Source organism: Corvus brachyrhynchos, unplaced genomic scaffold (genome assembly GCF_000691975.1).
Source record: "Corvus brachyrhynchos isolate BGI_N302 unplaced genomic scaffold, ASM69197v1 scaffold14, whole genome shotgun sequence".
Classification (NCBI taxonomy): Eukaryota; Metazoa; Chordata; class Aves; order Passeriformes; family Corvidae; genus Corvus; species Corvus brachyrhynchos.
This window is the reverse complement of record NW_008239110.1, coordinates 20,186,215-20,207,661: the sequence shown is the minus strand read 5'-3', so window position 1 is coordinate 20,207,661 and position 21,447 is coordinate 20,186,215. Positions and strand designations below refer to the sequence as shown.

Genomic DNA, 21,447 nt, shown 5'->3' with positions numbered 1-21,447 from the left:
TCTTTCCATAAATTTCAGTTGTTTAGCTCCTTAGTATTAAACCAGCTGAGGAATGCATAACTCCTTATGTGCTGTAAGAATCAGTTTGTGTGGACAGAGCACCACATGTAAGTTTTGCAAAACCATAGGAATAGAACACTTCAAAGAGATGCTTTACATCCTTAACCACAAAATCATATTCTGCTTACTCCCATAGTTCCCATACTCATTTTTAACACACTGCACAACAAAAGAGGTAAGAGTTTCTGCACCTCCCAGTCATGACATGCACACAAGTCTTTCCTGTGCATGGTATGGAGAACCTCCAGAAGAAAAAGAATGCAGCAGCATAGCTGCAGATACTCATAACACATGTCCTTCAGACTGTGATGATTTTTTCTTTCTGGGCGGTTTTTCTTTTGTATAATACAAAACACTGCTTTAAAGAACAACTAGAAACATATGTTCAGTACAAGCAACACTATCAAATGATTGAGACACTAAGCATAGGAAGTTTGTTTTTAAAAAGGACAAAGAAAACTGAATTAGTAACAGACATTTTGCTGAGCACAACTTTCATTTTAGGAACACAGTGTAAAAGTTCTAAAATTCTTTTGCCCCTATGGAAAAGCCATTTCCTTCATTCATCAAGCTGATTAGCATTAAGTGGTTAGCAGGTCAAATATTTTGCAATGTTAATAAATTAAAGTACCTTCATACAAAAGTAGCGTCAAAATTAAAATCATGTATTTCAAATGCAGTTTTAATTCTAACACTAAATAATTTTAAAGATTTTGCATATGCCTTATAATGTAACTTATTCCACATTCCCCTCCATTTGGCCAAGACAAAGTTATACAATTGAAAAGCAAAAGCACAACTTCAACAGCTGGAATACTGAATGCAGTTTTTCATGTCTCTTGCATAATTGGGAGTAGATGACTTACTTTGAATTGTAATGATGACTGTATTAAGAAATTTTTAACCTTATCTTAATTTCATTCTTAAATCCAGGCACACTAGATATGTTTTCTTTTCTTTATTAAACTGGAATCCACTAAGCCTGTGAAGGTGTCCCTGACTTGCAGATTTGCTATCTTTGCTGACAAGGCAGGACACTCATTGCTTTACTCATTCAATACTCAGTAAGTTTGAGCAGATGTTCACAGAACAGGGAGAAACAGGAGAAAACATACAGAGCCTCTGTGATACAGGCAGCCATCACCAGTGGGCTGGCATTAGACTACTCCTGGCATGCAGCTGATTACAAATGTCAACTGGTAGCTTCTGGCTGCACCAGAACCTGCCATACACAACCACATGTGACCTTCCAACCAGTGTTCAACGACTCACAGCCTGGATACAAGGGATAGAATGGGATTTAAAGAAAAAACACACTGATTTTTTTTCAGAAGCTAAAGTAGGGAATAAGAAAACAGCAACTAGTTAAGGTAAAGAAAAAAAAAAAAAGACAGATAACCCTGTCCCAAGCACTATCAGCAACCTTTGAATTAAGAACAGCTTGTTTCCATTCTGATTCAGTGGAAGAGGCATTCATGTGGTAACTATCATAGTAACATCTGAGCAGACTCAGTACAGTAGCAAACATTACCAGCTCTCTCAAATAAGAGTCCGCACTTTGACTCCCTCCAGCACCGAATTTGTTTGCCTTAAGAACTGCAGAAAATGATCCAAGTAGGTTATGGAGACCAGAGGCTTCCTGAACCAGATGTTACCAGAGTTGAAGAAATGAGTTCTACATCTTGTTCTCATTCTCAAGCAGGTTTTGGCCCAGAAGATGATCTTTCTTTGATATCTGACTGTGCTGTTCAAAGCAAAATCCTTGGCATGCACCTGCCTTTCTAATGCTTCAAGAGGCAAAACAGACATGTCTGAGGTTATTCACAGGTCTCTACAGCACTGAACATACCAAATCCTCTGCTGTTACTGGTTCTCCTTTCTTGTCATTAGCCACCACCATTTTCCCCAGTCTTTCTTTCATATCTTGAAGGCTGGTGGTAAGTGCCAGGATGGCCATAATTTCACTCGCAACAGCAATATCAAACTGAGCCTGTAAAGTAGAAATGAGAATCATGAACCAAATCAAAGTCAGCTGAAATACTCATAGGTGATTATCAGGAATAAACACAGGAAAGATAAATTTCACACTGGAATTCAAACAAGTTCTAAATGGTAACGTACAGCTTTTGAGATTACGCAAAACTAGAGTAACTTGTACGTACAGATTGGGCAATGAGCTGCTGGAAAGCAGAGCTGTGGAGAGGGACCTGGGGCTCCTGGTCAATGGCAAGTTGAACATGAGTCAGCAGTGCCCACGAGAGAGACCCAAGCGTGTCCGGGGGAACATCAGGCACAGCATCGCCAGCCGGGCAAGGGAGGGGATTGTCCCACTCTGCTCTGCACTGGGACAGCCTCGCCTCGAGTGCTGGGGGCAGTTTTGGGGCCATGATACGAGAAAGACATAAAAATAGTGGGAAGCATCCAAAGGAGGGCTATAAAAATGGTGATGGACCTTGAGGGGACACCATATGAGGAGTAGCTGAGGTCACTTGGTCTGTTTGGCCTGGAGAAGAGGAGACTGAGAGGAGACCTCATTGCAGTCTACACTTCCTTGTGAGGGGAAGAGGAGGGGCATAAAATGATCTCTTCTCTGTGGTGAGAAGGGCCCAAGGGAATGGCCTGAAGTTCTGCCAGGGGAAGTTTAGGTTGGAAAAAGGTTTTTCACCCAGAGGGTGGCTGGACACTGGAACAGGTTCCCCAGGGAAGTGGTCACAGCACCAAGCCTGTCTGAGTTCAAGAAGTGTTTGGACAATGCTCTCAGGCACATGGTGTGACTCGGGGGATGGTGCTGTGCAGGGCCAAGAGACAGACTTTGATGCATCCCTTTCAACTCAGGATATTGTATGATTCTGTGAACTTCAAACACCTTATATTCCCTCATTAATATTCTCCATTACACTACAGTTATTTGAGGACCAGCATTGCAGACTGCTTGGCCCCCCCTTAGCTCACATTATCCTTAGAGATGCTCCCTGAAGGACCAAGAATTTTTTTTCTGTGGCAGAAACAGAAAATCACCAGATGTTTTTTGAGTTTTACTGGCCTGAGCAAAAGAACACAGCATTGTGGAGGGTAGGCACAGCATCGCCAGCCGGGCAAGGGAGGGGATTGTCCCACTCTGCTCTGCACTGGGACAGCCTCGCCTCGAGTGCTGGGGGCAGTTTTGGGGCCATGATACGAGAAAGACATAAAAATAGTGGGAAGCATCCAAAGGAGGGCTATAAAAATGGTGATGGACCTTGAGGGGACACCATATGAGGAGTAGCTGAGGTCACTTGGTCTGTTTGGCCTGGAGAAGAGGAGACTGAGAGGAGACCTCATTGCAGTCTACACTTCCTTGTGAGGGGAAGAGGAGGGGCATAAAATGATCTCTTCTCTGTGGTGAGAAGGGCCCAAGGGAATGGCCTGAAGTTCTGCCAGGGGAAGTTTAGGTTGGAAAAAGGTTTTTCACCCAGAGGGTGGCTGGACACTGGAACAGGTTCCCCAGGGAAGTGGTCACAGCACCAAGCCTGTCTGAGTTCAAGAAGTGTTTGGACAATGCTCTCAGGCACATGGTGTGACTCGGGGGATGGTGCTGTGCAGGGCCAAGAGACAGACTTTGATGCATCCCTTTCAACTCAGGATATTGTATGATTCTGTGAACTTCAAACACCTTATATTCCCTCATTAATATTCTCCATTACACTACAGTTATTTGAGGACCAGCATTGCAGACTGCTTGGCCCCCCCTTAGCTCACATTATCCTTAGAGATGCTCCCTGAAGGACCAAGAATTTTTTTTCTGTGGCAGAAACAGAAAATCACCAGATGTTTTTTGAGTTTTACTGGCCTGAGCAAAAGAACACAGCATTGTGGAGGGTTTTTTTTTAATTTTTTTTTTCTGTAACAATCTCCAACAGCTTTTTATTCTGGTTTCAAAAACATTCTTGCTACATTTGATCATTCTTTTTCTACTTAAGCTCAAAATTTAGAGTCTATGCTGTTAGGTCTTGTGCTTGACCTCTGAAAACGTAAAATACATCTCTGCCCCTTTTTTTTCCTAAATGAACAAATATGTAAGTCAAAAAGCACCAAGAACTATATGTGGCATCAGTTCTATCATTCTTTTAGAAACAGCGTTTCAGCACAATGTAAGTAATAGTTTTTACTTCTCTTTAAGAGCTTGCTGTATAGATTAGTAGTATTTGTACTAATTCACTATTAGTAAAACTCAGGCCACATGCTGTCAGAACATAAACAGAGAAGAAAAGAAAAGCCCCTAATGTATTATGTGATAGGAATGCAATGTTGGCAGTGATCAAGAACTGCAATTTCTTTAGTAATCTCTCCATCTCCAGCAATTAATGTCTACATAAAGTTTAGTAACTACATCCTACTGCTATCCATGTAAGAAAAAAGCCCCAGGACTGTTTCTATCAGACCTCTAGCAGATGTATCCCATACTAATACCAGAGGAATCTGTTGAAATTGAGAGCTTTGTCTGTTTTTAAGAAGCATCTACATAGAACATACACCCCACCACTCTTGTGCATTTGCCCAGTACTTTTAAGAGCTTCTGCCCTTTTTTAACCCATGTTCCTGCTTTTAGATTTTGACAGCTACAGTCCAGAGCAGCCTTATTCAGGCTGACCTCTATGTACCCACATGTTTAGTCAAAACTTCTGAAGACACCTGAGCACTTTTCTGCTTTGGGTACAGGCAGGGAGTCATACATACCACCAAAAAGAAAAATTATTCTGTAACTGAGATTTTCGGCATAGGGATTCAAGTGAAATGCTGAAATTACAAAACAGATTTTCTGTATCCTTTGGAAGCAGTTCTATATGCAATGAACTTTGTTAGTGTTGTGATGACATGGATACCACTATCTTCTCTGAATTTGAGAATGTCCTCAGTAAGTCACTGCAGCATATGTAAGATGAGAAATAAGCCTGAGAAATCCATGTCCAATCCATATGGTAAAATACTTCTAATCTATCAGAATGCTTATCAGAAGACCCACAAAAGACATTTTCATTATCATTGCTTCTATATAAACCCAAAAGAACAGGAAAAATAATCCCAGGTAGATGCTCAAAGAGTGATATAAAATTTAATTGAAAAAACAGGCACAAAAGATTGTAGTAGCAGGTGCTATTTTAACTCTAATAACCTTTATACACCTATGAAGTGCTGACAGAAGTCTTAGCTGCAAAGTCAGTTTTCTATTGATGAAAGGATCCACCCACATGGATTCAATTGCAGGATCAAGAGCATCAGTCATGTAATACTCTTTAGAAACCACAGCATCCCTGTTCATTAAAATGCAGACTTTTGTGCCTGCTGTGCTCTGACATTTTACACAGGTGTCATTGATTTTAAGAGTGCTAGAACATCACTCCAAATATTTATAAAATGCATCTGTTAACTATGAAGTCCTGTTTTCTCTGGATCTCTGTCTAGGCTCTGAAATGAGTTTTCCTAACTGCTAACTCTATTTCTTGAGTCACTAAGTTCATGTTAAAATGTGAATGGATATGCATCAATCCAACATCTCAATATTGAAAGCATTAATTTTAACTGGAAAAGTACAGAAGCAACATTTGATAGCCATATTGTCAACTGCTACTCTATAATAAAATAACCCACATTTAACTCAGCAGTACAATTACAGTGGTAAAATACTACACAGCAAGGCTGGCAGAACCCGGCTTAAAACCAATAATCACATTGAGTTGCTGAAAAAAATCTAAACATATGAAAAGGTCTCAAGCGTTGAAGGAACTCATACTAAGTATAATATTTTGTGGTCCTAGCCCATTATCAAAACTGACTATTAGCTAATACTGAATTTCCTGTAAGCTACAGACAGAAAAATTTCTATTTTGTGTGTTCAAAACCAAAACAAGTGAGCATTTCTAGTGGAAGGCATCCCTGTTTAGGGCAGAGGGGTTGGAACTAGATGATCTTTAAGATCCCTTCCAACTCAAACTGCTCTAGGATTTTATGATTTCTCTTTGAAGTTCTTCTCTCCAATCTGACTTAGCTTTACCTGCTGCAAAAAACATAGCACTATGTCTTGGTCTCTTTATTTAGGCATAAGGCCTAGAAGAGGTCTGAAACCATAAATAAAAATTCAAGCTAGGATTCCCAAAATGTGTGAGAACCTTCTCTCTACCACAAGAATTGTTAACATCAAAATATAAAAACAGTCAGAACTTAATGATCCAGAATGTTATATTACAAGATCTTCATCAAATTAGGAGCAACACCACATCATCACAACGAGTTTGCTCCTCCTGATACTGCTGTTCCACTCTGCGTTGTTTCAGAAATTGATTTACCTACGTTACACCAGGAACACTTGTTCGGGTGGTGTTGGAGAAGTCTGGCTTTCAATTTATCAGCAAGTTCTTTAATAAACTTCCAGAATCTTTCATATAGTAATGCAGGTTAGCTTTTTACACCACTGAAAAGAATGCACATACTTATTTGCTGAACTATCCCTTCAAGTCCACACAAAAAAGCAAGTACATGCTCAGAGGTCTTATATTTCAGATTCTCAAATTTGAGATGCATTACAGGGAAATGAGAACTCTGAATAAAAAGCTTATTTAAAAAAAAAATTAAAATTAAATTTAAATGTAATTTGAATTACATGTATCCTACATAAATTGTTACAAAGATTTAAAAAAAAATTAAAAGTCATACAAATTAACTTTATGAGGGCATAAAGGCACCCTGTCATAGGACAGTGTTAAACCTCTGATACATGCAATTTTTTAAGTGCTTTCAACACATTGTGGAATATGCATTGGTTTCTGTTTCTGAAACTTGAGATTCAGTTACTCATTAACACAATCAATTTCACTGCAAGATTACTATACAACAGCAACAGACTTCAATATTGCAAGTACACTGAAAGAACTGCAGAAACTCTCCCAGCCTCTCCAAAGCAAAGTCTGTCCAGAATATGATCTGTTAACTGCCTTTACATACCTGACGGACAAATCCTTTCTCTGTATTTGCCTGCCCAACTGTTACTTTGCGCAGGAATCTGTCATTTGTATCCACCACTGAAATAAGGGAATAGCAAAAGCAAAACATGTTAACAAGGTCTCGGGAAGATGGGTTTTTTGCAGACATACCTGTTTTTACACATGTAAGGTTCAACTCCAACAGTGTAACCAGATAACCACACTTCTCTCTGTTAGCACTGGCACGGACTTGGTTGCTCCCTTCTAGTTGATACCATTTGATGACAGGTCAAAACAACTCAAATACAGTTTATTTGAACAGCATTTGAAGCTAACAGATTCTTAATACTCTAACGTACAACTTAGTATTTTACCTCCATGAGAAAAATCAGTCTTAGTAGATACAAAGCACCAGATCTACTTCAAATTATCTGCTTCATCACAGACTTGTTAAGAATTGATTTTAAGACTGCATGATGTTGGTTAGACTTGGTAAGTTCCTCTTTTAAAGGATGATTATGTTGTCAGATTGCTTCTTCCAGACAAGTATCTTCCACACACATCACCGTAACTAACTCCACATTCAGCTGCACAGCATTTAAAGGAAGGTTGGTTCGGTTTTTTTCTTTCAACTGTCAAGATAAACCACCTGCTATTTAACACAACTTCAATCTCAGACAATCATATTTCTAACCTGGAAACACTTTTGGTGTTGCAAGGGCACCAAATCAATGTGTGGAACTGCAGACTTCTAACAAACATCACAAGCCAAGTTCTCCAGTTCTGCACTTTCAACACTCAACTTCAAACCTGCCGTTGTAGTAGCCAAAAGGAAGGACTGAGAATAATCAAAGAGCTCTCTCATCTGCTGAGAACTGATCAGGATGCTTCCTGGGAAGAAACATTAGGAGGACATCCTGCATGACATCATCAGCTCTAAAGTGAAGACATGGATTTGACAGATGGACCACTCGGTGAAAGTAACCGGCTGGACAGCTGCACTCAGAGTTGCAGTCAATGGCTCAGTGTCCAAGTGTGTTCCAGTGATGAGTGGTGTTTCTTGAGGCCTGGTATTGGGACTGGTCTGTTTAACATCTTTGTAAGAAACATGGACAGTGGGACTCAGTGCATCGTCAGCAGGTTTGCTGATGATGCCAGGTTGTGCACAGTGGTCAACATACTAGGTGGAAAGAAGGGATGCCATCCAGAAGAACCTGGACAGGTTTGAGAGGTGGGCCCACTCAAGTATCATGAAATTCAACAAGGCCAAGTGCAAGGTCCTGGTTTGGGGCAATCCCAAGCACAAGTACAGGCTGGGCAGAGAATGAATCAAAAGCAGCCCTGGGAAGAAGGACATGGGCCTCTTGGTTAATAAGAAGCTCAGTATGACTCGGCAATGTGCACTGGCACCCCAGAAGGTCAACTGTGTCGTGGGCTGCATCAAAAGCAGCATGGCCAGCAGGCTGAGGGAAGTGATTCTCACCCTCTACTCACTCTTGTGAAACCTCATCTGGAGTGCTGCATCCAGCTCTGAGGGCCCCAACATAGGTTGTGAACTTGCTGTCCAGAGGAGGGCCATGAGGATGATCAGAGGGCTGGAGCACCTCTGTTATGAAGACAGGCTGAGAGAGTTGGGGCTGCTCAGCCTGGAGAAGAGAAGGCTCCAGGGAGACCTTTTATAGCACCTTCCAGTACCTAAAGGGTCCAGAGAGGGACTTTTTACAAGGGCATGCAGTGATAGGACAAGGGGGGACATCAACCCCTACAGAAAGCAAAAATAGACTCTCTCTTTCTTACAGGCTCTGTAATCCTAGAAATGCTTAACTTTGCACCAACCCTAAAATAAAGGGTGCAAGGTACTCTTGATAAAAGTTCAGCCTGTAGCTTGGCAGTGAACTCAATCTTCTGGTAGATTTGAGTCCTGTTCATTTATAAGTGGAGAATCCAGGGACCTCCAGAGAAGTTGTCTGTACTCAAGGTTAGTGAAATCAGCTCCTTCCACTTCTCCTGCTGCTTTTGGAGATTAACAAAACTGTCTGCACAGAAAAGGATGACATAATTACCCAAGAACAAGAGGGAGTTTGAATCTTAATCTTACACAACTCCAGTTCAGGCTTGTGAGTGAGCTGGGAGAAAACCAAGATTTAAGTCACTTCCTCCCTTCCTGGGCATTTCTCTTGGGGCTGTTATAAATACCACACATACCTTCTTCCCTCTACTTGGTCTTTAGGCCCCTAATTTCTTCAGGAATTCCATTTAAGGGATGTTGCAACACAGATTTGGCTAACTCTTTTTGGTTTCTATATATACACAGTCATACTCTAAAATTCTACACTCCTGGCAGAAATGGCAGGACAGAGCCTGGTACATGGAAGCTGTAGCCTTGCACCAAGCTGTGGTACCATATGGCACTGTGAAGCCATATGGCAAGCTGATCCTGCCAGCACAAACTTCTCCCTTCTCTTCCTGGGAAGCTCAGTCTCACAACACAGTTTAAGCAGACCTAAATGTCTTTCCAGTCTACTTCTGGCACCTGAGGGCAGGAACCAGCATTCCCACCAGTGTGGACAGTGAGCTGCTTTTTTATCTGGTCCTTCCTTACGAAATCATGTAACCTAAACACCCTAACCATGAAATTGTAACTGCCCCGGCAACTCCTGGTCACTGAGATATACTTACCTTCTCACTGTGGTCACTCATTCTCCAAGAAGATTCCAATAGCTGCACTAAGTAGTAATAAAATAAGGAATAACTGGTTTTGCCATAAAACCAATTTTTCCTTCTCCAAATCATCCCTCTTCCTTCACCCAAAGTAAACCTTTGACTAAGGTTTAGGTTCAAATAAGTGTTAGGTTTAATGTATCCGCTTCCTTATCCTCTAGAGATGTAAACAGAATCTGAATACCAGCGGAAGACTAAGAAGAGGGAAGCTTTCCCACTTTTCAGTATATTGTACGTTTTCAAGTTAGTTTAAGCTGACAATGAACTGAAAGTTTGTGGTACTTCTATGGAAACAGGTCCTGACTAAAATTAATTTTCAGAAAATCTGAGAGCTTAACTCTTCTTCCCTACAAATTCCCTGGTATGTAACAAGCTTCCTAGACATATGGACTGCAGAAACAGTCCTAAATAAAACATTCTCCAAGTTATCTAAACCATTCCTAAACTCAGGCTTTTTTCTGAAATGTTTAAGGTACGTACATCATATAGAGCTGTGTGGAATAGAAATTTCACTAACATTGGTTGAGATTAATTAAATAACTCCCTTGAGGTTAACAGCTGTTGAGCAATGTTGCCTCCTTCCAAACCCATGCTGATAAAAAAGAGGAGTCATATTACACTAAACATTTATATTACTTCTTCATCCTAATACAGGTCTCTTCCAGACACACTGTGTGACTAATAAAAAACATCTTCTGCCACATCCACAGAATTATCTTGAGAAAAATACCCCAAGTCTGAGATTACATGCACACAAAGGGCACAGTAAAGCATGGCCAAGACCCCTCCCTTCTCAATAGATTCACCCTTTTTTCTAAGCATCACAATACATTCCATGTAACAGTGATAACTTTAGTATTTGAGAACTAAGAAAGAAAATAAAATCCAGTGGTATTTAGCCCAAAACTTTATGCAGAGTTTACTTCCCTAAAGAAGAAAAAGATAGGTCTAGAAATTGAGGTAAACACTGAAATCTGACCCAGCACTAGAACTGGAAAAAGCAAAGGGGAGTTGTCTAAGGGTATCAGAGTGGATATCAGTTTGCTTGGCAACAGTACCACATCTTTCACCTCTTTTTCCAAATGAAGCAAACAACTCAAGAGACTTCAAAAATCAGAAAAACACATAATCCCTTAAGCCTATTAAGTCTCTTGAGCTACCCAGGCTGCTGAGCTTGGGAGGATGAGGGACCAAAATCAAGAAGAATAAATACAAATAATCTAGAGCCATAACAGACACAGTTAAGAAAAGAATGGCTAAGATTTGCAAAATGCACAGAAAATACACTTTCATATGTCTGAAGAGGTATTACCTAATGTGAGAGAGACCAGGGACATATTTAAACTGTCAAAGAAACCTACCTTTCAGAATTTTAGCAAAGTCTCGAGTTATTGCAGATACTTGACCAAGTTTAGAGCAACATGCTGCACCTGCATTTGTTATGCACCCACACTTCCCACTTGCAAATTGGTTATTCTTACAGTCCGAGCAGAAACAGCTCTGATTCAGGTAAAATTAAGCAAATTAGGAAATAAAATATGATGAAATCCAAGGTGAAGTGAGCCTTTCTGACTACATACCTCTTTGCCATGTTATGGTTGATGGGTCAATGTCAAGGCGCACAAATTTGCTGATCTCCTCTTCTGTTAAAGTCTCAGGATCAGTCTTGTTTATTCCCAGCCTCTAAGCACAAACAAGTTCAAGAAGTGCAATGAAATGGCTTGTTTGTTTCAAATGGTGTAGCTGCTCTGGCCTATCAACCCCACACTTACAAATGTAAGTGAGGAGTTTCAATCTTAGTAATCCTGTTTTGAGAAAAATGTAACCTGATCCCATAATGATTCCTTTACAATTGACATCTTGTTAGATATAAGGAATCATTACACTGAGAATAATTCACAGCAAAATAATTCAAATATATTGGAAATTATGATTCATGTTATAAATGCTATAAATGTTATAAAGCCAAACTTCTCTTTACTCAGTTGCAGCTCATGTGAAGAGAGAAATCCATTTCAAATACAGACATAGTTGGTAGTAACTGTAAACAAGAACAAAATGAAAATATTCCAGAATTCCAGTGGAACAATCTCCGAGCCTGACTCTGCCTTAGAGTCAAGCAGGCATCATCCCCATTGTAGTTTACTGACATTCAACTGAGTAGTGCAAAAGCTTAAAATGTTGTGAGAACTCTTTTTCCCCCTGCCAAAACAGAAGCTGGCACTACCTCTTATCCTTCTTTCCACCCCCCAATCCTGTTGCCATCTGATGACTGAAACATGACCAGTCAGGACTCATAAGCCAACAACAAATATGAAACTGGCCACAGAAGAGCTGGAGCTGTTCTCAAGGGTCATATTTAAGGGGTTCATATTATCTTTCTCCTACACTAATGGACTGTGTTCCTCTCTAGGTTTTTATCAGAGTGGCAATCTCAAATCCAGACATGTAATTCATATATGAATTGCACAGGAAGCTCTTCTGGAAGCATTCAGCAAGCAAGATGGGATACGAAAATATACTGAACATACAAATGTATCCCTTGAAGGAAGAACACTGTCAAACTGATATCAATAAAACCCCAGAAATATATGCTATATTAAACTTTCAAAATCAGAAAATATTGCAAAACTGAAGAATGTGAGCTTTCAAGTGTGACTATACCATAATTGGAAAAGTATTTAAAAAACTTTAATATTTCATCAGAAAAGACACAGCATTTAAAAACATTACTGGTTTATTTCAGGAGAAAAGAATAGCAAAAATGTTAGTTATAAAAATAATATCAGACCCAGATCCTATTACTCCAAGGATGATGCTTTCAAAAAACAAGTCTAGACTTCATATATTCATGAGGGTTTATACAAACTCAGTCCCATACATCAAATCATTTTAAACAAGTTGTGTAAGAGAATACATTTCATGAAGAGACACTATAATTGAGGAGAGACTGAATTAACAACTTACTCTCAGACGGGCAAGCTGAATAGCAGAAAATCCTCTCACGCCATTAACTACTGGAACCAGCCTATTATACAAAGACTAGAAAAACCACACAAGAAGTTGAAAGAAAAAGTTATAAAAAGCCAATGCGTTTTAAATTTATTCCACCTAATTTCAGTAAGAATTTCCTAACCACCTAAGTTGTGGACTTCTGGTTAGAGATTTAAAAAACAATTCTGAGAAGGTGGCAGGCTTCTGAGCCATGTCTATGATTTAACAGCCTAAAATCTGGTTGCCAGAAATTACTGGTTTTCTCTGTTTCACCAAAACAATATATATTAATTTTGAAACTGGGAACCTTTTAAAACTTTAACCAAGATCCAAAGTATTTAAACTATAATTATAATTTCCAAACTTGCCTAAATGTACACTCGTACATTGTGCACCAATGTACCAAGCAAAGGAAATATGTCAACCCTGCTCAGTTTTAATACTGCAGACAGAAAGAAGAGACTCCTTCCTCAATCTTCTCCCTTCTTTTTAAAGCCCCAAGTTAAGACTTGTTTTAAGGTCACAATATATTTAGCAGAGGGACAATGATCTAGTTTATTTTCCCCATAACTCCTTCTTCTTAAGGTACATCATACCCAACTACACATCAGAAATACAATTTGTAACTTTAAAGTGAGTCTACAAATTATTGAAAAGAATAAGATTATATATAGGGAGAACATGCTTTATTACACTATTTAGTACAGTCTGAAAGAGTTGTCAATGTTCCAGGCATGAGATTGTTATCCTAAAACACTACCTTATGATAGCTATTTGCCAGAAAAATGTATTGTATAAGGAAAATTTCCCAGCAGAACATGGAATGGCTTCAGCAAGTTACTGTCCACATGGTGAAAATATAGAACAATAAATGTGTTTTTCTCTGAAATGCAGTTTATTGAAAAGCTGAAAAGAAAAAATGTCATCTGGATATGAGAAAGTAATTCTCACCTTATCAGACTGAGTATTCTCATGCAAGATCCTAGCATCAATAGCAGCAGCCAGCAAATTATTTGCAGCAGTTATAGCATGAATATCTCCAGTCAAATGAAGATTGAACTAGAAGGGGGAAACAAGAAGATCTTTTTATTAGAAAACATTTAATTAAATTCATTAAGACAAATTAGCAGCAGCAATCATTGCTATCTCAGACACTACAGCTCTGATTAGCCAGCTGTCAGGGTAGGCTAAAGATTTCCAGGTGAAAATACACTGAGACATATGAAGGACTTGTTTTCAGCTGAGTACATGGTACACCACTCTTAAGTGTGGCCAAACAAAGCAAGAACATCTTCATTCCATACTAAATGATTCAAGAATAAGAAGACAAGGGCTATAGTTCCACATCATTAATACTGAATCAGTTTAGTGTTAATAGTTACTAACTCACCTGGACTAGATGTGTGGATTACTGCTGACCCTGCCCCAGGGCACAGCATGTATGCTGGCTTTGGGGGTGTGTGCCAGCTTTCTGTTAACTGCAGGAGAACAGCCCCTAACCTAACAGGCACGAACTTTGCTGATACAAAGTCTGATGAACAAAGTTTTGTGAAAACTCTGAAATGAGCATCTTAAATTAAGACTTGTGTTACACAGATACCTCTATTTTTTATGTGTCTGACAGAAGGAGTCGGAAGGACAGTTTTAATGGCACTTCAGGGCTGACACTAGAACTCTGCTTGGACCAGCTGTGCATGGTCAAGGTGTTTCTTCACCAGTTCTGGCCAGAGAGGTTTTCCTGAGCTCTAAATTAGACTCTCTTGGGGTGAAACTGTCACACATTTCCAAACAAGCACTAGGAATATCATAGAATCATTAAGGTTGGAAAAGAACTCCAAGATCATCAAGTCCAATCTTCAGCTGAATACCATCATGCCCATTAAACCATATCACAGACTGCAAGTCGAGGCTGTCTCACCTCCTCCATGGGGATCACTTGAGCGTATCCACCACCAGCTGCTCCACCTGCACAGGGAAGCACATGGTCACATCAGTTCCATCAGCTTTGGAAAAAACCAACCATCTTCAAACACACAAAGTGAAACATACAGCAATGATGACACATTTTTGGCATTTTGATTTCTATTAGAAGATCAGTGATGCACCCAAATAAACATGATTTCCTTAATCTTGCTGGCTTTTTTTTCAGCAGGTACTAAAAAGGGAATTCTTGCTCTGAAATGAAAACCTGCACATGATGGGTGCTGCAGGCTTTGGCTGCATCAGGGCTGCCCTCTGCTCCTGCCCAGATTTAGGACACAGTCATGCACATGCAGCTGCTGGGTGAAAAGACAAAGCAGTCACAAGCAAGCACTGCTTCTGAATGAAACCTTCACACCCTTGCCTGAGCACTCCTTCCCCACTACCTCTCATGGTACAGGCAAAGGAACTTGCTGTTGCCTATGCACAAATTGAGTGAAGGGATTAAAGCACTCACACGCATCAGTCCTTAGCTGAGAAGCACCAAGCACCAGGAGCCTTCCAGCTGAAACCAAACTTGTTAACTTAAACTTCAGCAAAGCAAAGCAGAGCAGATGGTGAGTGCTTGCCCAGTTAGGCACCAATTTCAGCTGAGAAATGGCAAAAAAAAGATTGCATTACTTCCTATCAGAATTGAAGATGGGCTTGAAATCTGGCTGGGTCTTACCTGGCTCTCAGGCTCTTATAAAGTTTCTAGGCAAAAAAGCAGCAGCCCATTATTAGAGGCGACAGCTCAGGAGAACAGAGAGGTTCAGACCTAGCCAAACGTTATGCTGCTGACACAGCTGAACCACAACTGCTAACTTCCTTGTATTGCCTGGAAATATCCAGTATGGACTCTTTCTCAAGGAATAATAAAATAGTAACATTTAGAAACACATTTAAAGAACCTCCAAGTAGAGGGGTGACTGGAAGGGTGTGTACCACACAAAATTCCTCCTGGCTAATACATCCCTCTGCCTTTCATTATGTCTAGGCTTTATCTGCATTATCAATATATGTTACATGCATGAACATAGGCAAGAACCTTGCACAGAAAGTCATGTGCAAGAAACCCTTATCTATTAATTACATATGTACTAAAACATCGAATATGCTACCACTGGGACAATCCACTGAGTGAAGTAATTAAGAAATTAAAAAAGAAGAAATGAAATAAAATAAAAAAAGCAAAATAGCATTACTTCCTTTTAATCTGAAAAGTCATAGATTCTGCAAATATTATGTACCTTTAACTCCAAAAGTAGGTCCTTGAGAAGGTTGTCTCAGACAAGCAAAGGAATTAATGTTAAGGTGTGCAGTAAGTGCCTGAACAAGACCAACTGTGACTGTGCTTTTCCCCTCTCCTAGGGGTGTAGGGGTTATTCTAGCAAAACAAGAAAAAAGATTAATCAAATTTTTGCTGATGTCAGCCTTGCTAAGGATATCAGAACTTACAGCTTTTGATTTCAATGAAGAATATTTGTACAGCAAATTTCAATAAGATTACTTTATCTTCACAAAAATCCTGCCACAATGTTAGCCCCTAGCTCAAGCTGGAATGCTAATATACATGTGTCTTCTATTTAAGCAATTTACTATGATAGCAGAAAAAGAGAAGATTATTTTGGCAAAAGTTCTAAAAAGAATATATTGAATTTAGACATTTTTATTACAGCACAAAAGTCTCACCAGTTTCATTAACAAACCATCCATCATGATACTCTAAGCATGTATTAATATTTTTCTGTAGTAATGCATGAGATCTTTTATTCCCACTGCTCAAACTTTGAATGAAATAATAGAATATTTTAAGTTAAATAACCAACACTTTTGTTTGTAGAGCTCAACTACCCCTCTCCACCTTCCACATCATCATAACCCTCAAAAATGACAGATCAACTGCTTTTTAAATAAAACAGGACACAAAATTCAGTATATTCAATTGAACATGATTTATTGTACACTTTTGTTTTGGAGATTTAAGGGCAATAAGGGACAATGATAATCATAGTCCGTACAAAAGCTCAAAAGCTTCATGCTACAGCTCCCAAATTTAGACCATGACTGAAACAGGACAGAATTTTAGAAAGGCCTCCGAACTCAAATCAGAGAATCAAACCTCCACTCTATTCTTGTCCCTAGAGGAGATTCTATTCTTGCCCCTTTAATAAAGGGACAATGACAGCTGATTTTGCAAGTAGAAAACTTCATCAGCCTTCAGTGAATGAGAGACATCTCAGCTTAAATGATCTTCTGCCTACTTTCAACATCAGCACATTTGTTTATGATCCACATTAAAAGTGTGGGGGGGGTGCAAGGGTTTTTCTTCCTTGAGGTATGAACACATCTCATGTCTCCAAAATGCACTCAAATGATTCATTTGAGGCACAGCATTTCTTTTTCTGATTGGCAAAAGAAGAAAGCCCCAGTCCTTTTTTTCCACTCACACCACTTTCACACAAATCCTCCTTTTTGGCAAAGTGTAGCCATTTGTATCTTTGCTGCCTTTTCTACCTGCAGAGAGGTACTTTAGTGAAGCTGATGTTAAGAACTATGTTCATTCCCATGGAAATACAAACATGCACATGGATCCTAGTCAAAGGGGAACCCTTATCCTGTGACCTCTTCAAAACTTGAGCTGAAACATCTAGCTCTAATTAGAAACACTTCCTTCCCTAACTAGTAATTTTTCCAAGATATTGCTATCCTCAGATCACAATTCAAATGGCATAAAAACATTAGTGTAATTGTAGGATTCAGCTTAGTTCAGTCAGTTCACACATTGTCAAAAACCCTTCTTCGTCCCACAAAATAAAATAGATGAAAAAACATTAACTTTTCACAAATCTCTCTGTTACAGCATCATCAGTTCCTGGGCTTTTACTTTAAAAAAGATGCTTTGGGCAGATATGTCTGGAAAATTTGGGCAATAGGAGGCAAGCCAAATTAACATCTTTATATTGTTCTAGGAAAAAAAATTGCAATTCAGAAAAGTAGTCTTTTAACTAAAGTTTCAGTGAAATCAGTGGGGTTAAGCACATCTACAAGAGATTCCCTGAATTCTTCGCTTTGAACTACTCTTATGAGACCACAGGTCACTTACTTTGGGCACTTGGTTTTAGTAATTTTCTCCCACATTTTATAAATTGTGTTTACCAACCGTCAGATTCTAAAACATCCTCAATAACTTACTATTCCATTACCCTAGAATGGCACTTCTTTGACTTAAAAAGGAATTCACAGAATTCTAGCAAAATATCTGTGCAGAGCCAAAAAAATGTGGGAGATTTAGAGCATATCCTTTATTTACTCTCAAAGCAGTTTTGGTCCCTGTCGCCTTTTTATCCATACTAGGCCTTCTTATTTCCTTCTGATCTACTGCAGGAGCACAGAATGCTACTTCATTTCTTTTACTTTCAAGTTTGCAGTTCCCAGAAGAAAGGATACTTTTAATCTCTACATTGTTAGGACAGGGAGCCCTCAGGGTTTTACTGTTGCCACAAGGACAACTTCCCTTTTTCCCACCACTCTTTTTCTCATCTCCTTTTTGCCCCAGGATCCTCACTTCTGTACAAATGTGTTTTTTTCCTGAGCACCAGAGCCAGGTTAACTCACTTTTACTACCAGTTTCACCTTCTGACTACTGTTCTAACACTGGTTTCCCCAAACCCATTCAAATAATTCTTAGCATGCTTTCTCCTTACCCCTTGTTCTCCTACTATCTAATTCACTTTTGTCTATTGTCCTAATCTCATTTACTTGAACCTCTTATTCCTGTGCATTAAAACCAGATTTAAGGAATGTATGAGTAATCCTGAGGCATTACTGCATTCAAAGACTTAACAAGGTAACAACTCTTGAAGCTATCAATTATTTACAATCAATAACAACAAAACAAAAAGAAAAAAACAGCAATAACAAAACACCAAAAAGAAAACTATTCCACCATGAAAAAACACCTATAATTGTTTACTGGAAGTTACCAGTAAAGAACTTTCCACAGACCCCAAAAACTCGGTGCACACAATGGCTGCACTACTAAAAGAAAAATTTCCATTTGTAGCGCATCCTGTGGGTGGCTACCTCTATTTTTGGGCATCAGACATATGAAGTTCAGGTTCAAGAGAATTCAGAGACACCATCCCTAGTTATTTACTCAGTTCAGCTCAAAACATGGCAGGTGGCTGATCTGGCATGCACAGCAACACAGGGACTCTTTACAACCCCTGTGAAACCAGCAAAATCAAAGATGCAGCCTCCTATCTGGCAAAGGAAAGGAAATTGGAATTGACAAATGCATAACCAGAAGGCATGTTGGTAGCATGAAGAATAATATCTACTTGTCACAGAAGGTAACAACACACAATCAAGTGTCCCATTACTAAAACACTCTGGTAACTCGACTGGCCTATTCTAAAATGACTATGTAAAATGAACCAGAAAGCACTGGGAGTTTTCCATGAGACAGGCCTTTCTCCAGAAAGCAAGAAGAGAAACACACCACTGCTCATTGATTAAACTGGCAGGAAACCTCAAGAGCTAAGCAGTTATTTATTAGTTTCAACAGTTACCAAAATCCCAGCTTTAAACATTAGTTAAAAGAAAAAAAAGCTCCTGAAATCAAAGGAAAATTCTATTCCAATAATTTCCTTTCAAAAGCTTATTTTAAGTATCGTCCCTCTTGTACCTGCTCTACTTTGATTGGGTTTTATAAATAAAATAATCCACTTAAACTGTTTTGTGGACACTGAGCTGTTTTTGCTGGCTACACTACTGAGCCTACACTCTTGTAGCTCAGGTCACTTGCTCACATGGGTATAAAATTACAAGTGCCAATGGATAACTTTAGCTCAATTGTGCAATGCTGTGTTTTAACCTTACGAAAATTGAGGAAAAACCTCCTTTAAAATGCAATAAATTTTAATGAACTTCAAGAGACTTTTACAGCCATTTGCATTATTCTTCAAATTTCTTTAGTATGTTTTCAATCAAAACACAGAAACCCCACAACAATTTTCTGCCTTAAAACTTACTTTGCCACCTACCAAGCAGTCATCAGCTCCTTGGCAAAGTAAGTTTTCCATAACGTTGGAAAGCCTTCTCTCTTTATGTCCAGCAAAACAAAGATAAGAATATGCAGACTTTTTGTTTGTTTGTTATACATCACATTAGCTTACAGCAGAGCTGTTTCTCTGGGAAAGCTACATGAGGTCTCCCAAAGAGAAAATAAACAAACAGGGAGACACACACTGCACCAGCTGTAACCTCCTCACAGCTACGCCAGCCGCTGTGACTCCAGCAAGAACTTTACTGGATATGTGGCAATTCCCTTTCAAATTTCCTACCTTCAACTCATAGGTATCAGCAGATTCAAAGATTTTAATGAGTTCATAATTCCTGTGACCCACATGGAAACCTGTGAAGCCAGGCTATGGAGGCCATGGGCACCTGAGTTCCCACCTACGTACATCTCCCATCCTAGGTTACAACTGTCAGAAATGTAGTTCTGAGCACAGAAGTGTTGCAATTGCTGTCACCTCATCAAGATGAGGTTATGACAACGTTGCAGTGGCATCCTTTGGACGGGACTGGAGCTTCCAAATACAAAAGCACAGAGATTATGAAGTTAAAATGACTGAAGAACAGACTGAGGAATCCTCCACTACAAACTCTCATAACCCACTACAGACTCATACAAGACAATCCCAGTCAGGAGCTGTGCAATGACATGACCAATACATGACAACTGTCTCAACTATGACTTTACATTGGATTGTCAGACAATTCAGGGCATCAACACAGGGGTATTTTCCCCTCTTATCCTTCCCTGTAGCTTTCCTCTAATTTTTGTTTTCCTTTTTTCTTAGTTTTTAAGCACCTTTTAGCCCAAGAGACATAGTAAAAGGAAATAGATTTTTGTTTTCCTCCGTTTTTACCTTACTGAAAAAGTAGTTCATCACAGAACAATCAACTAATGTTAGGAGAAAAGTACTGATTTTAAATTTTCCAGCATTCAAAATCCAACACACTTCTTGCTAAAAGTGGCATTATATTTTATAATATTCCCAATTTTTATTCTTCCTCATCTTGCATTTTTGAAGTGAACAGATTTCCAGAATTATCTGCTAAAAGCCACAGCACTGGAGCATTTAGAAACAAGATGCTGAAATATATGCACACAGACAGATTCTAATAAACTTTAGCTGTAATTTCATATTGTGTTTGTGAATACGCCATCTACATGCTTGAATGAGTGATTAAGTTACCCTGGACACTAAACTTAGCTCCTAGGTCATGCTCAAGCTGCATTCACTTGCATGTTCTCAGCTGGCAATGAGTGGAGGCAGTTTGAGTTAACAGATCCTACGATATATTATTTGGCACACTAAAAGCCTGTTTACAGGCAGTTGATGCCCAAGAACCAATTACTCCATGATAACTTGTGGTTCTACCCCCACAGTGTCTTAACACGAGCCCTATAGCAAGCCAAACACAGACAAAGAAAATAAAAAAGCAAGAATGAAGTAAAAAAAGAAAAGAATTGTCTCCATACAGAAGAAAATGGAAGTTACGAAGAAATAAAGTCTTCGTCCTATTTTGGGTGTCATGATCTGTTAATCAAACTGCAATATTTCAGCATACAAAGTTTATATTGTATGAGGTACTTAGCCATATTTGTTTGCATTTAGAAAGAACAAAAAAGATTTTGCAGTTAGCAACTTTTTAAAGAGCCATAAATACAACTATCCTTAGA

General features: G+C 39.2%; 1 protein-coding gene across 1 annotated transcript in view; it reads right to left on the bottom strand.

The window, feature by feature from the left end:
* MTHFD1L (methylenetetrahydrofolate dehydrogenase (NADP+ dependent) 1-like) overlaps nucleotides 1-21,447 on the bottom strand; it is a 148,382-nt gene that overhangs the window by 98,029 nt on the left and 28,906 nt on the right. The window contains exons 12-18 of the mRNA XM_017739428.1: nucleotides 15,941-16,077; nucleotides 14,650-14,696; nucleotides 13,683-13,790; nucleotides 12,705-12,779; nucleotides 11,318-11,420; nucleotides 7,039-7,115; nucleotides 1,910-2,050 (exon numbers count right to left, since the gene is read on the bottom strand). Of these exons, the coding sequence (XP_017594917.1) occupies nucleotides 1,910-2,050; nucleotides 7,039-7,115; nucleotides 11,318-11,420; nucleotides 12,705-12,779; nucleotides 13,683-13,790; nucleotides 14,650-14,696; nucleotides 15,941-16,077 (688 nt within the window). The remainder of the gene's footprint in view (nucleotides 1-1,909; nucleotides 2,051-7,038; nucleotides 7,116-11,317; nucleotides 11,421-12,704; nucleotides 12,780-13,682; nucleotides 13,791-14,649; nucleotides 14,697-15,940; nucleotides 16,078-21,447) is intronic.